Source organism: Chaetodon trifascialis, chromosome 6 (assembly GCF_039877785.1).
Source record: "Chaetodon trifascialis isolate fChaTrf1 chromosome 6, fChaTrf1.hap1, whole genome shotgun sequence".
NCBI lineage: Eukaryota > Metazoa > Chordata > Actinopteri > Chaetodontiformes > Chaetodontidae > Chaetodon > Chaetodon trifascialis.
Window position 1 is genome coordinate 6,638,881 of NC_092061.1, and position 23,124 is coordinate 6,662,004.

Consider the following 23,124-nt stretch of genomic DNA (forward strand, 5'->3'; position numbering starts at 1 on the left):
TTAAAAATAAGTGAACTGGCATTGCATTTCACAAAAACTCATAAGCTCATGATTTTGGAACAATTCACTGTAAAGTGCTAACTGGTTCGAGCTGAGAAAAGCACATGTTCCCTTTGAAAGATCATACACATTACTTTATACATGGAGGTACAGTAAATGCCAGTCATCAGGCAAGCAATTACCAACCAGAAGACATGGACCACAATTCATTTATTAGTCCTTTAATAAGATAACTGCTTCCTTAATTTCCTTGTTAATGGTAACAACGAGAATCTTGCCACTGGTTGCCAGGACAATGCCAATTACAAATGCTGGTGTTGTCACTGTACAGTTTTCCTTCTTTCCTTGTAATTACATGCAATTGACTGACATACAGTATCAAAATCTCAAGTCAAGTCCTTCTAATCCTCTTACAGATAGGAATCCTTGAACCAAAGGGACGAGAGTGTGAGGAGAGGAGAGCAATTATTGAGGAGTGCAGGAGACCTTCCCCCATACTCCTCCTCCTCCTCCTCTTCCTCTCCTCTCCCTGGATGTGGTGGGTTGGCCCGACAAAAGCAGGGATCTATCCAGCTGATGCCTGCCTTCCTACAGGTCCTGAGAATCCACTGTTTTCCTTTGTGCCTCTCATTAGGAGGCAAGTTTAAAAAAAAAAAAGGAAACAAACAAAAAAATATCTGGAGGGGACTGGGTCAATAAATTTCCCCTACTGTCCGCCTAAAGTGGACGTTCATCCTCCCACCCCAATCCTAACCATAAAAAGGTAAAAACAAGGTGTACTGCAGAATGGCTTTACTCCTCACAGTCTGTGGGGGGAGCTAGAGCCCCTAGGAGCTGAGGTGCGGTTGGTGGTCTTGCGGCTGTTCTGTCGTGTCTGATTCATCTTGGTGGCCGAAGGTTTCCGAGCGTCAGGCTGGCGCCTCCCCTGGGGGCCCCTTCGCTTGCCCCTTTGCCCTGCACGGCCCCTTCCGGCCCCCGCTGGTCACTTGCGTGAGTGCAGTGTGTCCTGGAACTTGGTGCTGGTGTAGCGGACGTGAAATCCTTTCTTGTTGATTGTATCGTCAGAGCGGAACTTGATCACAATGGAGTCACCAGCCGAGTAGATCTCCTCTGGAGGCTGTCAGGAGGGACAAAACAACAGATTCATTCGTGCCGCCGCTTTCTGGTTCTTTGACTGCGCTTCAATTAAAACTGAAGACTTCTCGCATGCTGAAACTCCACTCAAATCAGTGACCATGATGAATGGCTTCTGACTGCAGAGAACTGCTAGTTCTGAAACAGCCAGGGGCCACGTAAGGGTCCAGGACTAGGACTGGCCCTTTCCAGCTTTATCCTGATTACAGCTTTGGCTGCTATTGAAGTGAGGATAAAATATACTCTGATGATTAGTTCCAGGTGCACCGCTCCACAGAGCTCAATTCTTCCCTGAACAAAACCATATACTGCACAGCACTTCATATATTTCTACTGTCTAGGGCGCAAAGGCAGCCAGTGAAACAGAGGGGGAATTAACTGCATTCTGTGAGCGCAGAAAATATGCAGCACTTGACCTGGCTTGTTTGTCAGAATCGTGGTATCGCATGAATATTAATTCCGAACACCATACTGAAAAATAATTAGTTGGTGGAGGCAGCTGCACTCTGGCTATGACAAAAGAAGCGCCGCGATGTCGGAGCAGCCAAAGCTTGTGCAACCAACTGTAAAACACAGACTGTTGATTAAAGCTGCCGTTCATAACATGAATAATATATCTGCACTCGCCCATGAGTCCTGGTTTATTGGGAAGGGGATTTGAAACACAAGAGGAAAGCGGGCTAGAGTTTTTATTGTACACCCTGCAATACGTAGTCTACTGTTCACCGCGAGAAGCCCTTGGGCTAAAAGTAAGCCTCCCCGCACTATAATGAGTTTTCACCCTACTTTGGACTGAAGTGTGTCAGTTTATTTTGACCTGTTTTATAAAAGGAAACTTGATTGAGGAGCTGCTCCCCGAGGGTTCTGGGGGTGTTATGTCCCCTCCAGCAAACGATTCGCAGGAACAGGCGTGAGTAAAAGGCCAGAGCTTATTATTGAAGTGTGTAAATGAGATCAAGCTGTTCTCTGACCTCAGGAAACTTGTGTTTCTATTCCCTGTCGACCTCATTGTTCCAGACTCCGGCTGCAGCCTCAGCATTGGCTGATTAATTTGCAGTAACAACCCAGTGCCAGAGACTCTGGTAGGCTATCGGCACCCAGGGAGTGATGACTTGTGTCGGCCTACAACCGCCTCCACAGCAACACTCCCAAACCCAGAGAAACACGTCGACTTTAACAAAGTGATTAAAGCCAGAGTACAGAATCAAAAGCCCCGGGGTGGTTCACAAAGTCACCCTTTTACAAACTGCTGGCAAAGGTTACTCAACAGCAGCGCTAATTCCCAAACAATTGGCCGAGTTGTATTTGTCAAAGAAAAGACATTCGGAGAGTAGTGGCTGTTGGAAAAGCGTTCTCACCCCTGAGCCACAGTAACGTCCCAGCCGTGGAGACTTGGTGTCAGCTCCATCGAAGAGCTCCATGTAGTCGTAGCCGCAGTCCGCCTCCTCCTCTATCTCAAAGGTCTGGAAGATGAGCTCCACGCCGTAGCCCTTCTCCGCCGAGATCACCCACTGACAGTCGGAGGCTCCGGGGTAGTTGTTGTCCCCAAACTGTGCATGTGAGAACAGGTCCTTGGTTTTGACCTCAGCCTTCAGGCGACCTCCACACTCTGCGCATAGAAAAGTTGAGTTGGACATGTTTTCTTGCAGGCTTCTGATAAGCTGCAAGCACAGCTGCTGTGGCCTCTGGCTCGTTTGTGGTTTTCCACTCATCCAGATACAAAAGGAGCCTTAAACAAGCTCAGTTGTTAAATATGAGTCATAATCATTCTCAGACAGGGTGGTGAATTGTGACCTAAACAAAATCCTGTGTGCATTACATCCAAAAACCTTTGTAATGCTTATGAGTAACTGACCTAAATTCAACTTGATGCTCCAAAAACATGAAGGTTTGGAGATTTTACTGGAATCCCCCTTCGCTGTTATTGTGTTCTCCCCTCAGCGGGACCGCGCCTGTTCTTACCTGCAGTATGGGAGGCCTCGAATCCTTTCTTCTGCACGGAGTTGTCCGAGAAGAAGCGGATGAACAGCTTGTTGCCGCTGGACGTGATGGGCGGAGGCTTCTTGGTGCCACAGAAGCGACCCAGGCTGGGAGCTTTTCCGTCTCGCCCGTCGTAAAGCTCAATGTGGTCATAGGCACACTCCAGGTGGGCCTCCATGTCGATCTCATTGAAGGCCTGTGGCAAAGCAAGATGGGTGTTTGAAGAAGTGCGTTATAAATAGGAATGCATGAGATCAAAGTGTTCTTTTTTAATCAGATGGCATTATCCTGACAGTGAGGCCCTCTCATTTATTGCGTCGTTATTTAGAACAGCCATCGCTTTGACATTAAACTGTTCCTGATTTCCTGTCAGTTGAATGCTCACTTTTGAACTAATCCACTGCATGTCAGTGACACAGGAGACAAAAATGCAGATAATAACAGAAGGGGGAGCCACACATCATCGTTAGCAATGGCATAACAGCTTCTGACATCAGCACAGTAAACACAGATGTCCTCAGTGGATTTAGCAATTCAATTACACAACAAGCCATGAACAAATAACTACATGATTGACAGGCGAAATTATACATCCAGCAGGAGGAAGTGACACATACGATTTTGATGCGGTGGCCTGGAGTGGTGGTGAGTGCCCAGGTGCACGCCTTCTTGCTGGGGTATTTATCCGGCCAATTGGGGCTGGTGATGGTGCCGCTCACACTATTCACAGTGTGATCACAGCCAGCTGTAAAAAGACATCACTGAGTCAACACAGACCTCTGTGCCATGCTAATGTGGATCCGTCCAACACTTAGACTGCGCTCAAACTGTATCTGACACAGGTAAGCATGTGCTCGGTGACCCTAATTGGTGCTCTGATCGTGCAAAAAATAAGCTGGTAACAAGAATAAATGTGCAACCGTATCAAAGAGACGAGAGATGAATTACCTTCTTTACAGTCGTGTTTGTTCTCATGCAGCACGAAGCCGCTCCTGCACTGACAGCTGTAGCTCCCAAAGGTGTTAACACACTCATGTTGACAGCCGCCGTTCTCCTTAGAGCACTCATCTTTGTCTGAGGAAGCACAGAGGACACGGCCTTGGTGACTGTTCTCCATCAGGGCTGACAGATCGCAGCACAGGGTGACTGAATGAAAAGGCTTGCGATGCTGTGCACAGCGCTGCCAGAGGACTCACCTGAGAAGAACTGCGCTTTAAAGCCCTTCTTGGACACCGTATTGTCTGATTTGAACTCAATGCGCATGTTGTTGTACTGGGAGGTGATAGCTTCTGGTTTCTCTGCCCCGCAGAACTTCCCATGCAGCCTCGAATCAGCCGACAGGCCGCTGCGCACCTCCACGTAGTCGTACTTACAAACCTGAGCAGAGAACCAGAGCACGTGAAGAGGCTGCAGCATTTTATTTGCTTTTAATTTTGAAACAGAAGGCGCAGAGGAAGGCGTTATTAGCTGTGAAGGTGGATAGTGCGAGAGAGCGAATACAGAACAAACCCACCCCGTGCCGATTGATAATAACCCCAGTGCTCACGTCATTGCCCTCAGTCTCGAAGACGTCAAAGAGCAGAGTGATGCGGTACTGCGTGGGGGCAACCAGCTGCCAGATGCAGTTCTTGTTTGGGGGGTACTCTCTGGGCCAGCCGGGGCTGGTGATCGACCCATTCAGCTTGGTGATGAAGCCTCCGCAGGCAGCTGGACAGAAAACACCACATGGGACGAGACGAATAGAGGACAAATAGTTAGCTTGATGCAGATGTGTCGGCAGAAAATAAATTATAATCAGCAAATGTTTCAACAGGACATGTTCCAAGTGTCCGGCTGCAAAGTTAGAATGAAAGCCCTCTGAAATATTCTGCCTGTGTCCTGAATAAACCCGATTACTGCCTCTGGGGCCTCTGGGAGCTTTGTATCAGTTACGCAACGCACAGCATGTTACAACAACTGGTGTTACCCGTTCCCTCACCCGCCTATTTTTAGCTAAAATTATGTGTCGTGTTGATCCTTAACAACTACAATAGATGTTGTGTTGATACATGGATTGTCAAGTTATTAAATGTGGACATTGGTGAAATGCTGGAGTGGTAAAAGTTACAATACTAAAGTTATTTTTACGTGCAACAAAGACATACGGCACCAGTTTTTTATACTCTTAGAAAAATTGTGTTTTTCCTCTGTATGTAAATATAAAACTCTACATTCTTTGTTACTTAATAATATGCAACACTTTTACCATTTTATATGAGTAGAGCTGACTGCAGTGTGAGAACGCTATAAAGATGCAAATGCTCTGTCATGCTGTTTAAGTACCAACAGGATTGTTTATGTGAGAGCATATACCACTGTTTTTGTTGCACTGCCTCATTTTTATTGCATATGCATCGCATTAATGCGCATGACAGAACTGTATTATTCAATTTAATATGCTTGTCTTAATTTTTACGGCTCTGTATTTTCGGAGTTAGTCTCGGGGTGAACAGTGATTAAGTGGTCAAACAGATATTGTACAGCTCGTATACTAGCAGTTAAGTCTTCAGCAACAACATATAATTTGAGATAAAAATAATACTTGCATTGTTGTGACTCAAACCTTAAAAAAGGTAGAGTCCGCTCAGCACAAGCATCACTGCTGGCATCTTTTCTAGCTTTTAGAGATGACTATACTTATTGTATTTGGGTGGCTAACTGTGTAAAGTGCCTTAGCATGTAAATTACACGTTGAGGAGGGCTGGTGACTTTTTTTCCCTGTACTTACCCTCACAGCTGCGCTTGTCAGCAGCCAGCTCATAGCCTGGGTCGCAGGCACACTTGTAGCTGCCTAGTGTGTTGACACAGCGTTGCTCACAGCGACCGTTGTCCGGCTTGGAGCACTCATCCATCTCTGAAAACACAAAGATGTGTTAGGACCCTTTCAGTCGGCCCCCTGGCTCGGTGGCTTACAAGAGAAACCCTCCAAAACAACAGCAGAGCCAGGCAAAGAGGGTCGAACAGAACCCAAGGGCGCAAGAGAAAGAAAAATATCTGAAACAGAGCTATACAGCTGTACTATTTCAAAGATGATGACAGAGAGCGCTCGGTGGAACACGTCAGACAAGAGTTTACAACCCTTAACCTCTGACCTTTGAAGAAGTTGGCGGCAAAGCCGGCCTTGTTGACAGAGCCATCTGAAACAAATTTCATCCACAGCTGGTTGGAGCTGGTTTTGATGTCATCTGGCTTGTCGTAGCCACAGAAGCGGCCCAGCAGGGGACTGTTTTCAGAGTTTCCATCACGCACCTCCAGGTAGTCGTAGGCACAACTGTCATGTCTCTCAATCTGAGGAAGGTTACAAGGTTTGAGGTTAGAGCTGCACATTAGCGAAATCTTCGGATCAGTCATCACATCCACGAAATTACAAAGCACTGGTGTCTTACCTCAAAAGACTGGAAGGTCAGGCCTACATGGTAGCCCTGAGCTACAGTAATCTTCCACACACACACTTTGTTGGGCCTGTAGTCATCGGGGTAGTTGGGGGACTGGATCTGGCCGTTGTCCTTCTTCACCTCTCCACCACATATGGCTGCATGTGACAGTAAGAACAATAAAAACAACACTGAGCTCCCCTGATAGCAATATCATCAGCACATGCCTCTGTGAAAACAAAAAAAAAGAAAAAAGGAAAAACGTGTGCTCACTGTTCTGATTTACGCAATGTGGATTAACTGAAATGCCTCCACCACCGGCTCCCACACACACATACACACATCATTCCTTTGCACGGTCTGGAAACAATGGAGCTGAATGTGAAGGCCGGCCAAAATCTGATTAATGCGGCGTAAAGTGCCTGACACATCAGCAGTAGGGGAGCCAAAAACTGTGGATATTACTGCAGCTTCTAGGCACATTGTTGGATGTGTGACTGGCCATGCGTTCAGTCAGCTGAACGATGTGCTGGAATGGGGTTCAGGGAGGTCGGGAATGGGTGCTTACCCTCATAAACAGCGGAGAAACCTTTTCCCACCCAGTTACTGCTGCTGCGGAACTCAATCCACAGTCGGCTGTCGGTGGAGATGATTGGCTCAGGCAGCTTATCACCACAGAAACGACCTGAGTGAAGACACACATGCACATAAACCAAGATTTGATCATCAGAACACCTGCGACGGCTCTGAAATACCTCTACACAGCTCGCCAGGGAAACCAAGAAGACTGAGAGGATATGAGACAGTATTCAAAAACAAAAATAGACAAGAGCTGCAGTTACAATTAAAGCCGCAGTAAGCAACAACTGAACCACTCGACACGCCATCAAACATCATGAGCTCAAAGCTCAAAGCACATATTTTTATACACTGTTGTAGGTACTGGAAATTAATCACAAGTTGCAAGATTTTCCACCGATGAATCAGACTTTCACTTTCTCCAGCACTGGAACAGAGCTAAAACCCAGTGTGGAGATAGTTCTGGCTGTGCGTGACGAGGCTTTCGCCATCTGAAGGGACGTTTATGCGCATCTGCATTTGCAGAACAGCCAATAGGAACGGCGTGTCTCTGAAATGACCTGAGATAGGCCAAAGTGTGCTGTCAGATTTTCTGACGGAGCCAAAAGGAGGTGCAGAGGTCTGCTTTTCTCCCAGATCACTTGAATTACATTATGCTGAAAGATTATTATGGACATTTTGGCAAATTATGACAAAAATAAACAGCCCACCACAGCTTTATTTTAGTGTTTAATGTTTGGTAAATCTGAATTGAGCAATTTAAACGTGTGTTTGACTACTGTGAGTCCTTTAAAACAATAAATCACACTAATTTTTGGGTTGTTTTATGATAATAAACTGAATATGTTTGAGATTTGTAGTTTTAGTTGCAGCCATTATGGATGTATTCAGATTCAGTTGCAGAAAACTTTATTGATCCCTGCAGGGAAACGGCTTTGTTGCAGTACAAATTGATGAAGTACTTAAAAATGGTAAAAAAAAAAAAAAAAAAAAAAAGGAGGAAAAAAACTACATTTACAAACTACTGTAAAGGTGACATAACCATAATACTAAACTGTAAAAATGTGCAAATGTGTATGTCCTAAGGGTCAATGCGAATGTGCAAATGGTTAAACAATATGTGTTATATGTATCTGCATGTATGGATGGATTATTTGTTCATTTCCTGTAACTCTTTTTGTGCACTGGGTGGTGTATGAGTGCAGGAGGGGATGAAGGTGAGCTCAGGACAGGTGGAGCTGACTGGGATCGGGATGAGCACAGTTTCTGACTGTGTAGTCATGCACACGTCCAGACTAGTTTTTTCCAGTCTAGCGGTCCCTCAGTGGCTTTGAGTAGCGACAGTCATCACACATCAGATTAATGCAGAATTAAATGAATCGTCAGTTGAAACTGACCTTTGAGCGGCGCCTTCCTCCAGTATCCATCTCGGATTTCCACGTGGTCGTACCAACACAAGTGGCTCCTGTACAGATCCATGGAGGTGAAGTTGAGAATGATCTTAAAAAACCAAGAGATTGTGATTACTCACACGATTCAGGCCAAAGGTCACACGTTGCTAAGGTTCAGATAAATAACTAACAGATGCCAGTTAAGCTTGTTTCAATGCATCTCGAAGCTGAACCTGTCTCTTCCCATCTGCTCATACCTTCTCCCCTGGTGTGACTGATATTCTCCAGATGCAGTGCATGTAGGCCGAGTACCCATTGGGGAAGCCAGGAGAAGAGAAGTTGCCGCTGCTGTCCTGCAGACTGTCCCCACATCCTGTTCACAGGGACAAACAGACACAGACCTGAGCTGTGGGCATGATGCTCGGCCAGTTACTTTCTGCCTGAAAACACCTAAGCCACTAATTCAAGCTACACAGACATCAGCTCTGAAGTTAATCCCCTGAAACCTCGCTGCACAGACAGATGCTTGATGCTGGAATTATAACATCGAATGTGAAGTAAAGGGCAGCTCTTTTATGTTCAAAGGCACATCTGCTGATAATATTCACCCACAACCCTGCACCTCACCCCCTCCCCTCCCCCAGCTACTCCAGATGATGATCACACAAAGGGAGAGAGAGTGTGAGACACTTTCTCTGAGCATCCTCTGAAAATAAACCTAGCCCACTATAAATAACCCAGCCCTCTGGAGGATGTGATGCATTATGTACGTGTTGCCAGTGAAAAACCAGCCTTAGTTTGACTGGCAAAAGTGTGCAAGTGTGCGAGGACTGATTCCAAACAGCACACAGCCTCATGGAAGGACCGACGGAGGCTCCTGCCAAGTGGGGCAAAGATGTGTTTAATTAAGACAGAGAAGAAATGATAGAGGGTAGATCTTCACTTGTCCATCTTCAGCACTGTGTACACGCTCATTAGCACCTCTGTGTTATCTTTACCTTGGGCTGCTTTTAGCAGGAGCAAGGAAAACGTCTCCCTTGACTGTTTGAGTTCATTGCTTCCCTCGAGGTTTGTGAGTAAGCAATAAAAACGAGCAGCCCTGAGCCATGAGCTGTGTGTAATAATGCTTGGCAGAGGGTTGCCAATACTAAACCATTAACAAGCACTAGGGCACACATCAGGGATGACAAACACTTCCTGGAATGCAGCATGAATGGGAGATCCGTGGCTCTTTAAGGATTTTTTTTTCCAGGAACATGTGGAGACTCGCTACCTCATCCCCCACAGTGTGCGTCACATCATCCAGCCTGTTTCTTCCTCACGAGAAAGTGAAGACTCTCATGCACACTATAGATCCATTTCAGGTAAAAACGTCCAGCTCCGCACTAAAACCCCACCAGCTGGTCCAGCTCTGGTGACCGTAGCTATGTTTATTCAGCGAGCTTTAAAGTGAGGCTGACAGCCCAGCTCTCCCGGCCTGACCTACAATTAACTGTCTGACATCAAATCTATTCAGCAGAAGGCTGTTCTCAATGTACATCTGTTAATGCTATAAATTCTGTTTACAGCAGCATTAAATCCTCTGTCTCCTCTGTGGAAGCATAAACAAAGTGAGCGGCTTCGGAAAAGTGCCAGGCTTATGTAACTCCTTAGTGTATGGCCTCCCAGGTTACCTCGCACATGCTGTGCGGACACGAGCGTCATTTCCCAACAATCTTTTTAGTCATTGTCCTCTCGAGACCAGCTGTTCTTTTGCGTCTATCTGGGAAAGAGTGATGACAAACTTCCTGTCCCTGGATACTGTTTACGCTCGTCCCAGCTTGGGAGTCTCGGACACTGTAGCCAAGGAATCACGCCACATCAATAGGAGATGCTTGGCTATTTCCACACAGTGCGAGCTGCATATAGGGAGGGCAGGATAAACTACAGGCCTCTCTCTCAGGGCGATGTTGCACATACATGCAAAAATAGACCGGAGAAACCCATAGCAGACAGGATCTGTCATTTTGGTCTTACTGGAGCATTTGTAGAGTTTGCGTGCCTGTGCGATATCCCCTTTGCTCAGTCTGGTTCTCTGGCCAATGGGTGGCCGCACTCCGTTCACATCGTAGCGTGGCAGGATGGTGTCCAGGAAGATGCCTCTGTAATCCAGCAAGAGATAAAGATGTTAATATCGCAAGAAAACCAGACGGCGCACAATCCCATTCCACCATGCACGCACGCCCCAAAACATGTTTGTTCAAGAATTAAGTGACTTACCATCAATCACTGCAATTTAATCACTGTCAACATTATTATTAATGTTTTCTGAAGGCTCAAGGCTTCTAAATACCACAATGAAAATGAGCACTGTCAGTCTCGACTAAGCCAAACACGATGTGGATGTTTTGTAGAAAAATACAGCAAAATCCCACACAGACAAGAGGGGCACAGAGAGCTCATCTTCATTTTCACTTTGGATTAGCTTTTGAACTGAGATGGAAATCTGGTGACTGATATGCATTAGCTACCATAAAATGTCTAAATACATTTGAGGTTCCTGATGTGAAATCTAATGAAATCCGTCTCGTCCAGTTAATGGAAGCTGCCTGTAATCTCGTGGCACTGGTTGAATTGGAAAGTCTTCTGTTGCTGTCGACATCAGCATGAGCACGTACGCTTATTTGTACACAATGATCCTGACTCACCTGCTTGTACTGAAATAAGCTTTACAAAACCTCTCATATATGAATAAACACTCTGAATTAACGAGGATATGGCTCATCGCTTTGACCATCGTAAAACAGAAAATTAATCATGTTGACTTTTCCATCTCCCATCAACACATGAATGTCAAACTGTGTGTGCAGGTTCTATCCTATGTCATTTGTTTTTTATTTAGTTTTTTTTTCTTAAAAAAGTAAAAATGTCTACTTTCTTCTTCTTCAGATCTGCTCATCTCCGGCTAAAATACAACAGATGGACAGTTGCAGTCACTTATCACAGTCCTCCTTTGAGGTCGGGGTCACACGGTCTGTTTTTGAAGTTAACGCTGACATCACTCTTCACACACGTCTGCCCCACAGATGGACCCAAACTAAGAGCTCGAGCCCTTCGCCACAGCGGTCAAAATGACTGCCTAAGCTGTAAAAGGTAAGTATGTGGACGACTGCCACGTTTCTAGTTAGAAGTCCAAAATGAAGACCGTAAAAGACAGTCAGGTAAAGCGTCGACGTAGCTTTAAAACAAATGGCGGAACAGAACAGCAAGTCCAGACTCTCTTCACACTGCTGTCTCACTTGACACTTTGCTAGTTTATCATCTCCATTTTTCTCCAAGTATTGGCGAGCAACGGCCTGGCTCCGTGGCCGTTCCCATGGTGACATGCCTATCAACGCCAGGCATGTGCAAACAGAGCAGCCTGAGCTAACAGTTTAGACTCTGCCTGCCTGCCTGCGAGCTTCCAGGAGCCCGTATGCTGGCCGTCGGTGAAAAACGCCACTCCAGCCGGTGTCAGAGCAGACAAAGGGCACACTGGCAGGTCTCTATTTGAGCTGGCACTGCTCCATGCACCAATCCTGAAAAGTATCTCTGGAGCAAAGAGGGGGGCAGGCAGAGTTGTGGGTCGGGTAACACGCCAGAGACAAAAAGCACAGGGGATCAGGCCTGCTCGTCCCCAAGAGACACAGCAAAACATCAAGACAAGCCATGAAATCTTCTGAACAACACCCGCGGCAAAGGCCTGGGCTTCCCACGGTGATTTACTGTAAAACATCGAGCAAACATGCGGGCTAATAATGGGGTAACAAAGGCAGACAGGCACAGGTAAATCAGCCAATCAGAGCTCAAGAAAAAGTGCTTGGAGTGACTTGTGAAAAGCTAACAGGAGCCCCCTGTCTGCTAATACAGCTCTGTGAAACATTCCCCAGCAGTGGCAGCAATTCCTCTCACATGTCTAAACACACTTATTGATCAACACGAATCAGGAGAGCGACGGAGCCGGAGTGGAAACAGAACAGGGTGGATTACCGGACGGAAACACACTTGAGGGCAGGCCTGCTCCATCGTGCAGCCGACTGTGGCGCATTCCACAAATTTACAAGATCAGGAGGTTAAGTCCAAGTCTTGACCCATGCGCGAGGCAACTTGAATGGAAGTGCTGAGCGGACTGAAATCCAATAAGTGATCAAACTGTCCTCTAAGATACAAAAAAAAAAAACTGCTCCACCTCAGAGGAAAAGTTGTCGTTGATATTGTTGTTACTCTATGCCTCTCTGTTGCCTCATTTTCCCATTTTCCATCCAAATCCTGCAAAGATAAGTGCAGCATTTCTGCATGAGGTGCATTCTTGACCTACAATTTGGATGCATGGGGCCAGACAGGCATTTCTGTACATTGGCCTCCACCCAGCTGCAGCCTCCCTTTGGACAAAGGTTCCCTCTCTACTTCCCAGAATCTGCTTGCCACAAGAGCACGGCAGTTGATTTGGGAAGAGGCCCGTACTCCGAGGGAGTAATGCAGGGCATGGGAGAGCCGGCGGTGTGGAAAATGAGGGAAAATATATGGATACAGCTGACGTAGAGGCCAAGTAAGAACAAAAGGGCAGCAAACAGCTGCTTCTCATATCAGTGAGGAGGTAATGATTGTAGTCTGGGCTCACTCGTTTTTGTTTTTTTTTTGCTTTGACTTACATGTGTCCATAGATCACATTACATCCACTCCGGCTTACATAGGGCTGTCAAAACTATTCCTGCTGTAGGTAAAACAGTGCGTCGCTGTCCTGCAGCTGTGAGGATTTCCCCATTTTGTTTATCTATGCAATCGAGGTCGGGGTCAAAATGCAGTTTTCATACACAGAACTGAGGCCACATCCTGCACACGGCAGCAGGAGGTAACAATAATATTTACAAGACTCGACGTAAAGTTCGTTTTTTCACAGCTTAAGAAATGATCTAATGTAAAGTGCGTGAGCAGGTTGTTAAGAAGCCACTTTACAGTGAGTGTAGTGATGCTCTTGAAATTACATTGATGACTCAGAAGCTGAATCTGAGTCAATTTCTCCCAAGAGGTCTATTTTGGCTTCGCAGTCACCCAGCTGGTAAATAACACTTCAAATTAACCACAGCCTGAGATGACTGGAGCGAGAGCCCAGACTGACCAGGGTTTGTCATGGGCTTTTTCTTTTTTAGTAAGATCCTTCCTGTGACGCCGCAGCACCAAAGTGAAGCGCTGAATGACAGCACAACATCTGGAGAAGCTTCCTGTAGCATCAGGGAGTGAGTGAGGATTGAGGTCAGCTGGCGACAAACTTAAGTGTTATAAATATGACACATTCACAGCTCTGCTTTCATAAACAGAAGTTTCTCTATGAAACATGTTTCCAGTATCCAAGAAAACCAAATTTGCTTTCATCTGGGTCTCTGTCGCAGTTTAGCCCTTTGTGCTCGTTTATCAGATATTTACCTACAGGCCAAAGTCTAAGATAAACAAATTTAGAGTCCAGTGAATCTATTTGCTGAGCCCGGGGAGCGTTCGATTTTTGGCTGAACTTTTCCTTCATACGCAAAAGAACATCAACACCTCCTTTCCTTGCCATATGTAGGTGATTATTATGGGTTGACCTGAATTGTGCTTGAAGTGCAGAAGACATTTAGTCGCACAGCATGTGTTCAAACACCCGAGTGCTATGAAGGGGCACAAAAAGCTTTGCAGCCAACATAGGAAGTAAATCTGCGGTAGCCAAGGGTGAACATCATGACACTAATCATCAAAGCCTCTTCAAAGGCCTTTAGGAGCATAATGAGGTGATTCATAGTATGAAACCACAGCTTTTACAAGAAGCTTCACAAAGCCCTGAAAGTGGCGCGCAGACATTTTGTTGTGATGAAGCCGGGCCGCTGCTGCTGGGCCACAGCGCAGCCCCGGGACTGATGCTGCTTCACTGAGGGCTGCTGCTGCTGGAAAAGCAGCAGGAGCCGAGGAGAGGAGCTTTAATTTGAACAGGCTGTGGGAAGGAGCTGGCACTTTCACTATAGCTGGAAAGATCTGCCAATTATTATTAAGTTTGGAGATGTTGGATTTTAATAATTTCAAAACACGGCTCAGAGCTCGTGTTGCTGCTGCCACGCTGCTAATAAGACAAAAGCCAGACGGAGAGTGAAAAGTGTGACGGACTGGATGCCAGAACAGGTAAAAGCTGTGAGGCAACAACTCGCCAGATGTAAAGCTGACAAATCAGCTCTGATCCGCTCTGCGTCTGACAAGGGAGACGTTAAATGGAACTGGACACGTCAGATTTCTCACTACAAGTTACTTCACACAAGTGTAATACTTTTTGACTCTCAGTATTCTCAGTGCGGCAATAAGAAACTTAATCTTGTCCAAATATTACATAAATCACATCAGTGCTCCCCCGGTGTCCCTAATGCCCCATGCAATGTGAGCTTTGATTGTTGAAAAAGAAATAAAAGCCCAGCCAAAGGAAACTCAGACTAATGACCCACTTTCTCCCAAGAAATCAGTTTCAGCTCTGAGTTTAAACTCAAATAGTGAGGAAACAATTCAAATCCCAGACAGACAAAGGAACAGAGAGCCTCCTCTAAACCTCGTGCCCTCAGGCTGCATGTCAGTATTCCAGTGAATGTTTATTGGGGAGAATTAAGCGTTTCATTCTTTCTTCCCAAGCATTGGGAGTCCTGCCACATTACTCAGCAGCAGCCCAGAGACACAGACCTGGTGCATGACACATCTGTATACTCTGAGCAGAGATGGAAAACACGATGACGGGTTAAAAGGTTTCAGCGGACTGAAACGGCTCGGCCTGACTTGATCTAAGACTCGTTTTCATGTCTGGGGCGTACGGAGTGGAACTTGGCCGCGCTCCTACCTGGAGAATGTATTCCTGGCGTAGTGCATGATACTGTCAAAGTCATAGACTTCTCCCAAAGAGTCCACCTCGCCCGGCTCCATCTTCAAAAAGTTATACTCCTGTCCTGTGAGAGGAAAAAGACAAAAGCAGTTGAAAGTGAGGCTGAGTCACACTGTGCAACAACAAATGCACATGTTTCTCTGAAGTAACTTGAAACCAACAAAAGTAATAAGCAGCCACCAATGTTTATTCCATATCTCAAAGAAATCAGACTTTTCTTTTGATTTTTATTCACATTCAGAGCATTTAAAAACAAACAAACAATGAAAACGGCACAGACAAACATGACATACTGTCTTGCACAACCTTTAGAGGCAATCACTGCACCGGTTAACAGGTAGTTTGTTCTGCTGGCTGAGGTTTAATGCTTTCTGCAGAGTTTCAGGACTCATAGAGGGTCACTGTTGTTCTGAACGTGTTTTGTTCTTATCCATTCTTGGGTGATTTTAGCTGTGAGTTTTGGGTCATTATCCTGTTAGAGGACCTGTGACTGAACCTGAACTTTCTAACACTCATTTTCTCCCAGAATGCCTCGATAGTCTTGAGATTTCATTATGGCCAACACAGATTCAAGGCACCCTGCGTTAGGTGCAGCGAAGCAGCCTCGAGACAAAACTGAGCCTCCATGTTTCGCTGTGTTCTTTTCTTTGAAAGCTTCATTTCTTCTCCCAGAAGGATTGTGGTTCGTCAATATGCATTTTAGCAAATTTCAGTCTGGCTTTTTTCTTTCAAAAGTGGAGCTACTACTGCTCTTCTTCCATGGAGGCTACTTTGGCTCAAAAAGTGACGCATGATTCGATCAGACGCTGATGTAGCTTGTGCTTGGAGTTCATCTTGTGTCTCTTTGTCTCTCTACCGTTCACATTTTCCTGCTGCTGCAGCGCTCAGGGAGGCTGGCTACAGTCGCATGGACGCTAAACTTCTAAATAATATTTGAAAGTGTCTTGACGCCTTGAACATGCTGATCATTGTCTCTCTGATCTCTCACTCTCTCTGGCACACAGTCAGTGACTACGTTTACATGCAGTCAAGTAACCCTTTCATAACCGGAATATCAGCAATAACCCGGTTGCGCACGGCCATGTAAACACCAATAACCCTTTTGAAAAACCGGAATATGCTCATCTTCCGGTTTTTAAAAATCCGAATATGACCCCTGGGTTACTCCTTTTCTAACCCAAATATTTGGTCATGTATACGCCTATCGGAATATCCCCATCAAACGGAACACTAATTTGTGTTCTGCGCATGTTCGTCGCAAGGAATCTTGGTTTTTTGAGTGCAAGTAGCATGGATATGGATGGCACAGCTCCGGCTCCATTTCCTATTTCTTCACGTTCTCGCCTTCCATGAATGAAGAAAGTGAGACAGAACAGTGTCAAGTACTGGTGGTGGGTCAGCACCGGCCCCGGGCTGTTGTTGTTGTTGATTTTGGATACAGGAAGAAGAAGCTGAAATGACGTGGATTGCGTCATGACGTTCTATGTGCGTCAACACGTTGTCCGTGCGTCGCTGCTTTGATCGGGATATCCCAATTGATTACCCCTATTCCAAATGTTTCAGAAACCGGAATATTGACCATAACTGGAATATTGACTGCATGTAAACGTAGTCAGTGAGGGACATGCAACTGGTTCAACACGTGATTATTAGATCGCAGGCATTGCTTGGAATCCAATGACATCTTGTAGCTTCTAAAAATGGGCCAACATTGTGCAGGTTACTGTTGGATTTCTGTGTGGAATAAGGTAGGATTCGGTATTTTTTTAACTTTTTCTTTTGTTCCTCTGCAAACCAAAGAAATACATTTGTGGATAACAAAAGATGTTTTAATTTCACAATTTTGAGGGAGAAATGGTGTTTTATTTTTAAAAAAATACAAAGATGCCAACATTTTGGGCTATGACTGCATTGCCAAAGGTGAATACAGCTCTACTTTGTCTGAAAAAATGATCAAACAGTGAGGCTACAGACAAGAAACACCTGCTTTAATAGAAAGCTGCAGGCTGAGGATGAGCGTGTTTTTACCCTCATAACCCAGACTTTCTGTGAGTACAAATGTGTTACTTTTATTAGATCTCTCACTCTTACTGCTCCTTTCCAACAATATTGCTGAGAGACCTGCGCTCCTACCTGGCTGAATGTTGTCCCTGATGATGCTGACGTGTTCGTCTCGGTCAGGCCGCGTGTGTTCGTGCCAGAATCCGATCACGTGACCCAGCTCGTGCACCACAATTCCGAACTTGTCGCAGTTTTTCCCGATGGATATGGCCTGGGGGCCCCCGCCGCGACGACCCACATAGGAGCAGCACCTATGAATCAGCAGCCAGACACACACAGAGGCAGTGTTAACAAAGCCACAATATAGTGACTAGACTTTATAAGTGAAAAACACTAACAAGCAAGTGGAAACTACAGAGGGAGGCCAAAACAGTCATGTTTCCCAGGAGAGAGGAAGACGGAATGTGCCTCTGGCTCTACGAGCTCCTATATTTCAACCTGCTCTGTACATATATAATGAAGCTAGTAACGAGAGCGACATTATCTTAACAGCCTCTGGTCTGTTTTACAGGAGAGCCTTACGAGGCGACCCGTCATCCACACATACAGCAGTGACATTCATTCATCCGTGTGCCAATGCAAATGCTGAGAGTGACGGTGGGAGCTGGCTGGCTGCGGCGCTCCATCTCAGCGTGACATGAAAGGTTCAGTGTGGGAGTCTGGAGGACGGGCACACACATCACGGCCCTGTGGGCCAGACAGCCGCTCTCTAATTACTGCGAGGCCAGCCAGGCTCTCCTGAGACACGCCTTGAACTTTGCACAGGACAGATGGGGGCCTGCTGAATATGCAGCAGAGTCAAGCGTTCCCACTGCTAACCGCTGCCGCCTGCGTGGATAATGTCATCCCTGTTGCTCCAGAGGCCAGTTAGCAGGCTAAAAATGGCTATCAACAGTTGGCTGGAAAAACTTGAGTTTCATGAGCTGCATCCGCTTTCTGTTAAGCCGTGTGTGCTCAATGATACATATCAGAGGGAGAGGTACATTGTGTGTAATGACATAATGGTTCCAGCTTGTTTTCTAAATCTGTGTCAGGTTAAAACATTGGGAACTGGCAACATTTTGGGTTTGTGTGTCCTCTGGGAACCTCTCTAATACTTCTAACAGCTCTGGCCTCTTTTACTCAAATTCTCAAATTAATAGGTTGAACTGGTTTGCGTTCCCAACAGCAGCAAGTGCTTTAATTTAGAAATATTTTGTCGTTAAATAAAGCAGCCCGGCGCGTCCAAACAGGTTGTCATAGTCGCTTAGCAACAACAGAAGCCACAACCAACTGGACTGTTAAAGAGGAAATGCTGAGTGGACACTGAGCCCAACTTCAGCAGAGTAAACAGGGTTACAGAGGCCAAGGAAGTCTCGCTCTTGGGTGCAATACTGTTCGCCGTGCAGGACACAAGTGCTCAGCGACGGACGCAGCGCGATGATGGGGCACAGGAAACATTCCTGGCCACTGAATGGCCGTCTCTCTCAGGACTGGCAGGGGGCTGAAATAACAACTCGCACAGAGACTGCGAACAGAGAGGATGAACAATGGTGAAAGGCTGCTGAGCAGGAGGCAAGGAGGAGCGCTTAGGCGCTAAATAATTAGCCGGAGATAACAGAGGCTCAACAGAGGACGACCATTGTTCAGTTCCTTCACGCGGGAGCTAAAAAAAACCCCACCGGCTCACCCGCATGGTCGGTAGGTGAAGACAATATAGCTCTCCTCCTGCGTCCTCTCAATGAAGGTCACACAGGTGTGCTTCTCCCAGTGCCGCATGGCTTGGCGGAATATAGCCCGCTGGCTGCCTGAATGAGATGACAGAGAGGGTGAGATCAGTGGAGCACACACACACACACACACACACACACACACACACACACACACACACACACACACACACACACACACACACACACACACACACACACACACACACACACACACACACACACACACACACACACACAGTGTTTTATAGAAGGGAGGAGATGAATAGAAAAGGAGGCAGCTGGGGACTGTTTTGGGACATGAAGTTGGACACTGGAAATGAAGTCACAGCTCTATGCATGCCATCATGATGTAAACCTTTTTCTAATACTTACACCAAAGCTTCATAATCATGTATTTGTCCTAAATAAAAAAGATTTATTCGGCTTTTGAACAATCACCCAGCACAGTCCCATTACACTTTTTTTAAGGCGACATGATCAGATGACAGCAGTGCATTTCTTTATTCACTGTGAGGATTTAGGAGTTATAGGAGTTATAGTTATAGGAGTCATTTAAAGATGAAGCCTCAGTACTTTATTTCCTGCAGCGACATCCCCTTTCAGTGGGAAATATAGTGAATTACAGAAGTGAGATCCCATCGACAACCACAAGCAGGAATCGTGTTTTACAGCTTTAAAATTAGTGACATTTAAAGGATCTAACTGATTAGCAAACGCTTCTTACTTACCACTAAAGTTACCACTGATGACATAGGGAATAACACCTTCTGGCCACACACGCTCAGGTCTGGAGGTGGCAGCCCTTTTCCTGCGGTGTGAGCCTTGCCTGTTTTGGCTGCTCTGATTGGTGGAGGCTGAAGATTTCAGATCAAGACAACAGAAACAACACAAAAGGTTCAATTCACTTCTGGGTCTGAGGGAGGAAATGTTTCTCCAATGTTTTTATTGAGAGCAAAAAAAGCTTTCCTACAGAACATTAATCAAGGTTTGATGCCATTCAGAAAATCCTAATTATTATTTCTCCTTTAGGAAATTACATTCGCTCCCTGAAGAGAGACGTTTGTTCAAACAACATTGTTCTTCCTGTTTTGCACTAAAGGATTTTACTGAAGCTGAATTCTTTCTTCTTTCAAATTAATTTCGCCACTTCAACGTCACTCAAGCACACATTAAGGCAGAGTAACCATGGAGACTAAGCTCCCACCTAAACCTGGTGATTACAGTAAGACACATCCATATGTGAACCACCTATAGCTCAATCTGCCCACTGAACGTCACCATGCTGCAGAAAAGACGTAACTTTAAACACTGGACCTCTTCAGCTCTCCTCAGTCATAGACAGAAAGTGTGTATCCTGAAGATAAAAATAATAAGTAATGGAAAGTACATGTGTTTTGCTTGATTTACTGAATGATGCAGCTTTGCGGCAAAAGAATGGAAAGATTTTTTCCAGTGACATAATAACTTTAGTTTTAATTGGTATCTTATGTTTTGGTATAAGCCCCCAGGGCAATAAATGAACGAATACAAGCAGATTACAGCATCACAATGATCTGCTCTTATTACGTAAATTAAGCTGAAATGTCAAACAAGCGTCTAGATTTTAATACTAGACAATCTAATTAAAGATTGCGTCACATCTGGAGGTACAGCGATGCTTCAGTGCACCATTTCCCGGAGCGACGTTCCCTTTTCAGCAGAAAACGTGGCGAACTACAGAGAAACAATGAGCTTTGTGACCTTTAAAGGAAATAAATGCTGACTTTTGATAACGTATAATCCATTACGTCCTCATACAAAAATACATCCTTTGTTTAAAAGGTAGACCCAGACTGAGAAACTACTGAAAAACCCCTTTCCATACGGTTCATGCAGAGGAGCCATTTAATGGGTGTGTTGAGACGAAGCCATACAATTAACAATTCTATAAAAAGACCATGTGCTGCTGTGCCTTCACATTGTTTCTTCTAATTATTTTTATTCAACCAAAATGTTTAGGATAGGGAAAACTAGAGGTTTTCTTTCCACATAAAGACTCCAACAGCTGATGCCACTCTTTTTCTCATATTTGGGCGAAGGTGCTCATATAATCCGTCTTTAATGAATACCTGCAGGATCCCCTTGGTACACTGATGCCTGTCCATGTCAGTGGTTAATAAATGATTAAAATTATTAAACAATTAATTAACACGCTGACCTCTATGCACTGTGGAGTTTTAGGTGATTGCTGCAGAAACAGTAGAGCACAGCAGGGATTTCAGGCACCCGGTTCAGTGGTTTATGGAGACGGAAACAGTCTGAGGAGGTCATAACTCCAGCGACGCTTGTAGCACAAAGAAGATCTTTATTGTGAGACATTACCTGGATGACCCTGATGAAGGCCACAAGCTGGAACGTGTCTGTCTCACAATAAGGTTGTTCTTTATACTCTAAGTATCGCTGTAGAGACAAAAACAAGTACATCTGGTTTCAGTACACCCTGCACAATGAGGGCCGCATGAGGCCGTGCTACTGCGAGCCGTCATCGTTGCTAACCAAATTTGATTAGCATGCAAGCCACAGTTTGCAGCAAGTGTTTTTTTTAATTTGCTGGAACAATGTGTTCTGTTGAATTTCGGTCTGCAGAAGTAAATCCTAGCAGCCTGGCGAGATCAATTAGCACGTACACTTGTGCATGTGTTGAGGAAGAGTCTGATAACAGCCAAATCTGCTCGGTTAACTGATAAGAACGAGTGCTGGGGAGACAGAACTTGTGGACGTGTTAATTACAATAATATGATTACATCTACCACTTTCATTCATAGGTAGAGAGGGAAGACTTTTAGGTCAAAGGTTTTATTATTATTCTGATTGCGTCCCTGCTCTTTGATTAACGTGTGGAAGGCAACCGTCCAGATCAGGTGACGAGACACGGCCACGTTAACCACGCAGCTGCTGCGTTCAGGTGTATGATAACTGAGCAAGTGACGGACAAACTGAATTCATCGACACCGTGTGGGATGAATGAAAAATATGACAATAAAGTGTAAAGGTTATCTCGAATGCTAATTAGGAGGCACATCTGTGCGCGGTGATCAGGTCTGAATGCTGCTGTGTGCGTGTGCAGCCTGAGGGACGAAACTGTTTCTCTGAAACATTTTGGATCCTTGTCGATAAATAACAAACCTGCAGCCAGAAACATGGGTGTGATTTCCGACAGTGACCTTTCTTTGAAAAAACAAATTACAAATGTTGTTCAGTCAGCAAGGAGCATTGCAAAGATCAATTCCTCTCTCTCTTGGCCTGATCGAGACGGTCATGCCTTCAGCTGGGATGGAACGCAGCTGTTCGGCTTTTAACAAATACCAGACGACAGGGTGATATCGGCCCTGTTCAGCCTCTCTTCGCTGGTCACCAGTCAGTTTTGGAATTGATTGTAGGATTTTGCTGATCACCTTCAGAGCACGTCACGGCTTCGCTCCACTGTGAGCCGGGGTGGCCTCAGATCCTCGGCCAGGACTCTGCTGGCTGCTCCTGAGCCCCGGCTCGGGACCAAAGGTGACCGGGCTGTTGCAGTGATGCCCCTCAGCCTGCTCGAGGATCTGAGGTTTGCAGAATCACTGACATCTTTTACTTCTCACAAAGTATGTGCCAACACGTCTTATCTGTTTTAGTATTAGTATTTTTCTGTGTTGTTATTTGCCTCGGTCCTGATCTCTTTTCGTTTTGTAGTGCACTTTGTAACTCTGAAGACTAGAGTAGCTTTTCCACTATCCAACAATTAGATGTGCAAGGACTTATCTGCTCAAGTGGACAAACGATGTTTCAGAGACGAGTGTGCACACAGTCTGCACACAGCCACGAGTCTCCTGTGAACTCCCCGCCCCAGAGGCCGCTTTTTAGTCTGAAAATCAATCTAACAGCAGTTGAAACGTGTTTTTAATCCTGCAAAATGTTTCTTTTCCCCA

The 23,124-nt window shown here is 45.5% G+C and overlaps 1 protein-coding gene across 2 annotated transcripts in view; it reads right to left on the minus strand.

The window, feature by feature from the left end:
* Window positions 1-958: 958 nt before the first annotated feature.
* The window catches only part of bmp1a (bone morphogenetic protein 1a), a 31,254-nt gene continuing 9,088 nt past the window's right edge, over window positions 959-23,124 (minus strand). Inside the window, exons 3-20 of one of the 2 annotated variants that reach the window (XM_070964194.1) lie at window positions 19,906-20,031; window positions 19,135-19,252; window positions 17,538-17,716; window positions 15,363-15,468; window positions 10,514-10,638; window positions 8,755-8,870; window positions 8,504-8,606; window positions 7,096-7,212; window positions 6,540-6,685; window positions 6,246-6,441; window positions 5,882-6,007; window positions 4,661-4,821; window positions 4,311-4,491; window positions 4,063-4,188; window positions 3,732-3,859; window positions 3,097-3,310; window positions 2,493-2,743; window positions 959-1,117 (exon numbers count right to left, since the gene is read on the minus strand). In XM_070964194.1, coding sequence (XP_070820295.1) covers window positions 983-1,117; window positions 2,493-2,743; window positions 3,097-3,310; window positions 3,732-3,859; window positions 4,063-4,188; window positions 4,311-4,491; window positions 4,661-4,821; window positions 5,882-6,007; window positions 6,246-6,441; window positions 6,540-6,685; window positions 7,096-7,212; window positions 8,504-8,606; window positions 8,755-8,870; window positions 10,514-10,638; window positions 15,363-15,468; window positions 17,538-17,716; window positions 19,135-19,252; window positions 19,906-20,031 — 2,654 coding nt within the window. In that variant the 3' untranslated portion in view covers window positions 959-982. Of the gene's footprint in view, window positions 1,118-2,492; window positions 2,744-3,096; window positions 3,311-3,731; window positions 3,860-4,062; window positions 4,189-4,310; window positions 4,492-4,627; window positions 4,822-5,881; window positions 6,008-6,245; window positions 6,442-6,539; window positions 6,686-7,095; window positions 7,213-8,503; window positions 8,607-8,754; window positions 8,871-10,513; window positions 10,639-15,362; window positions 15,469-17,537; window positions 17,717-19,134; window positions 19,253-19,905; window positions 20,032-23,124 lie in introns of both variants that reach the window. The other variant, XM_070964193.1, reaches the window with a different exon arrangement.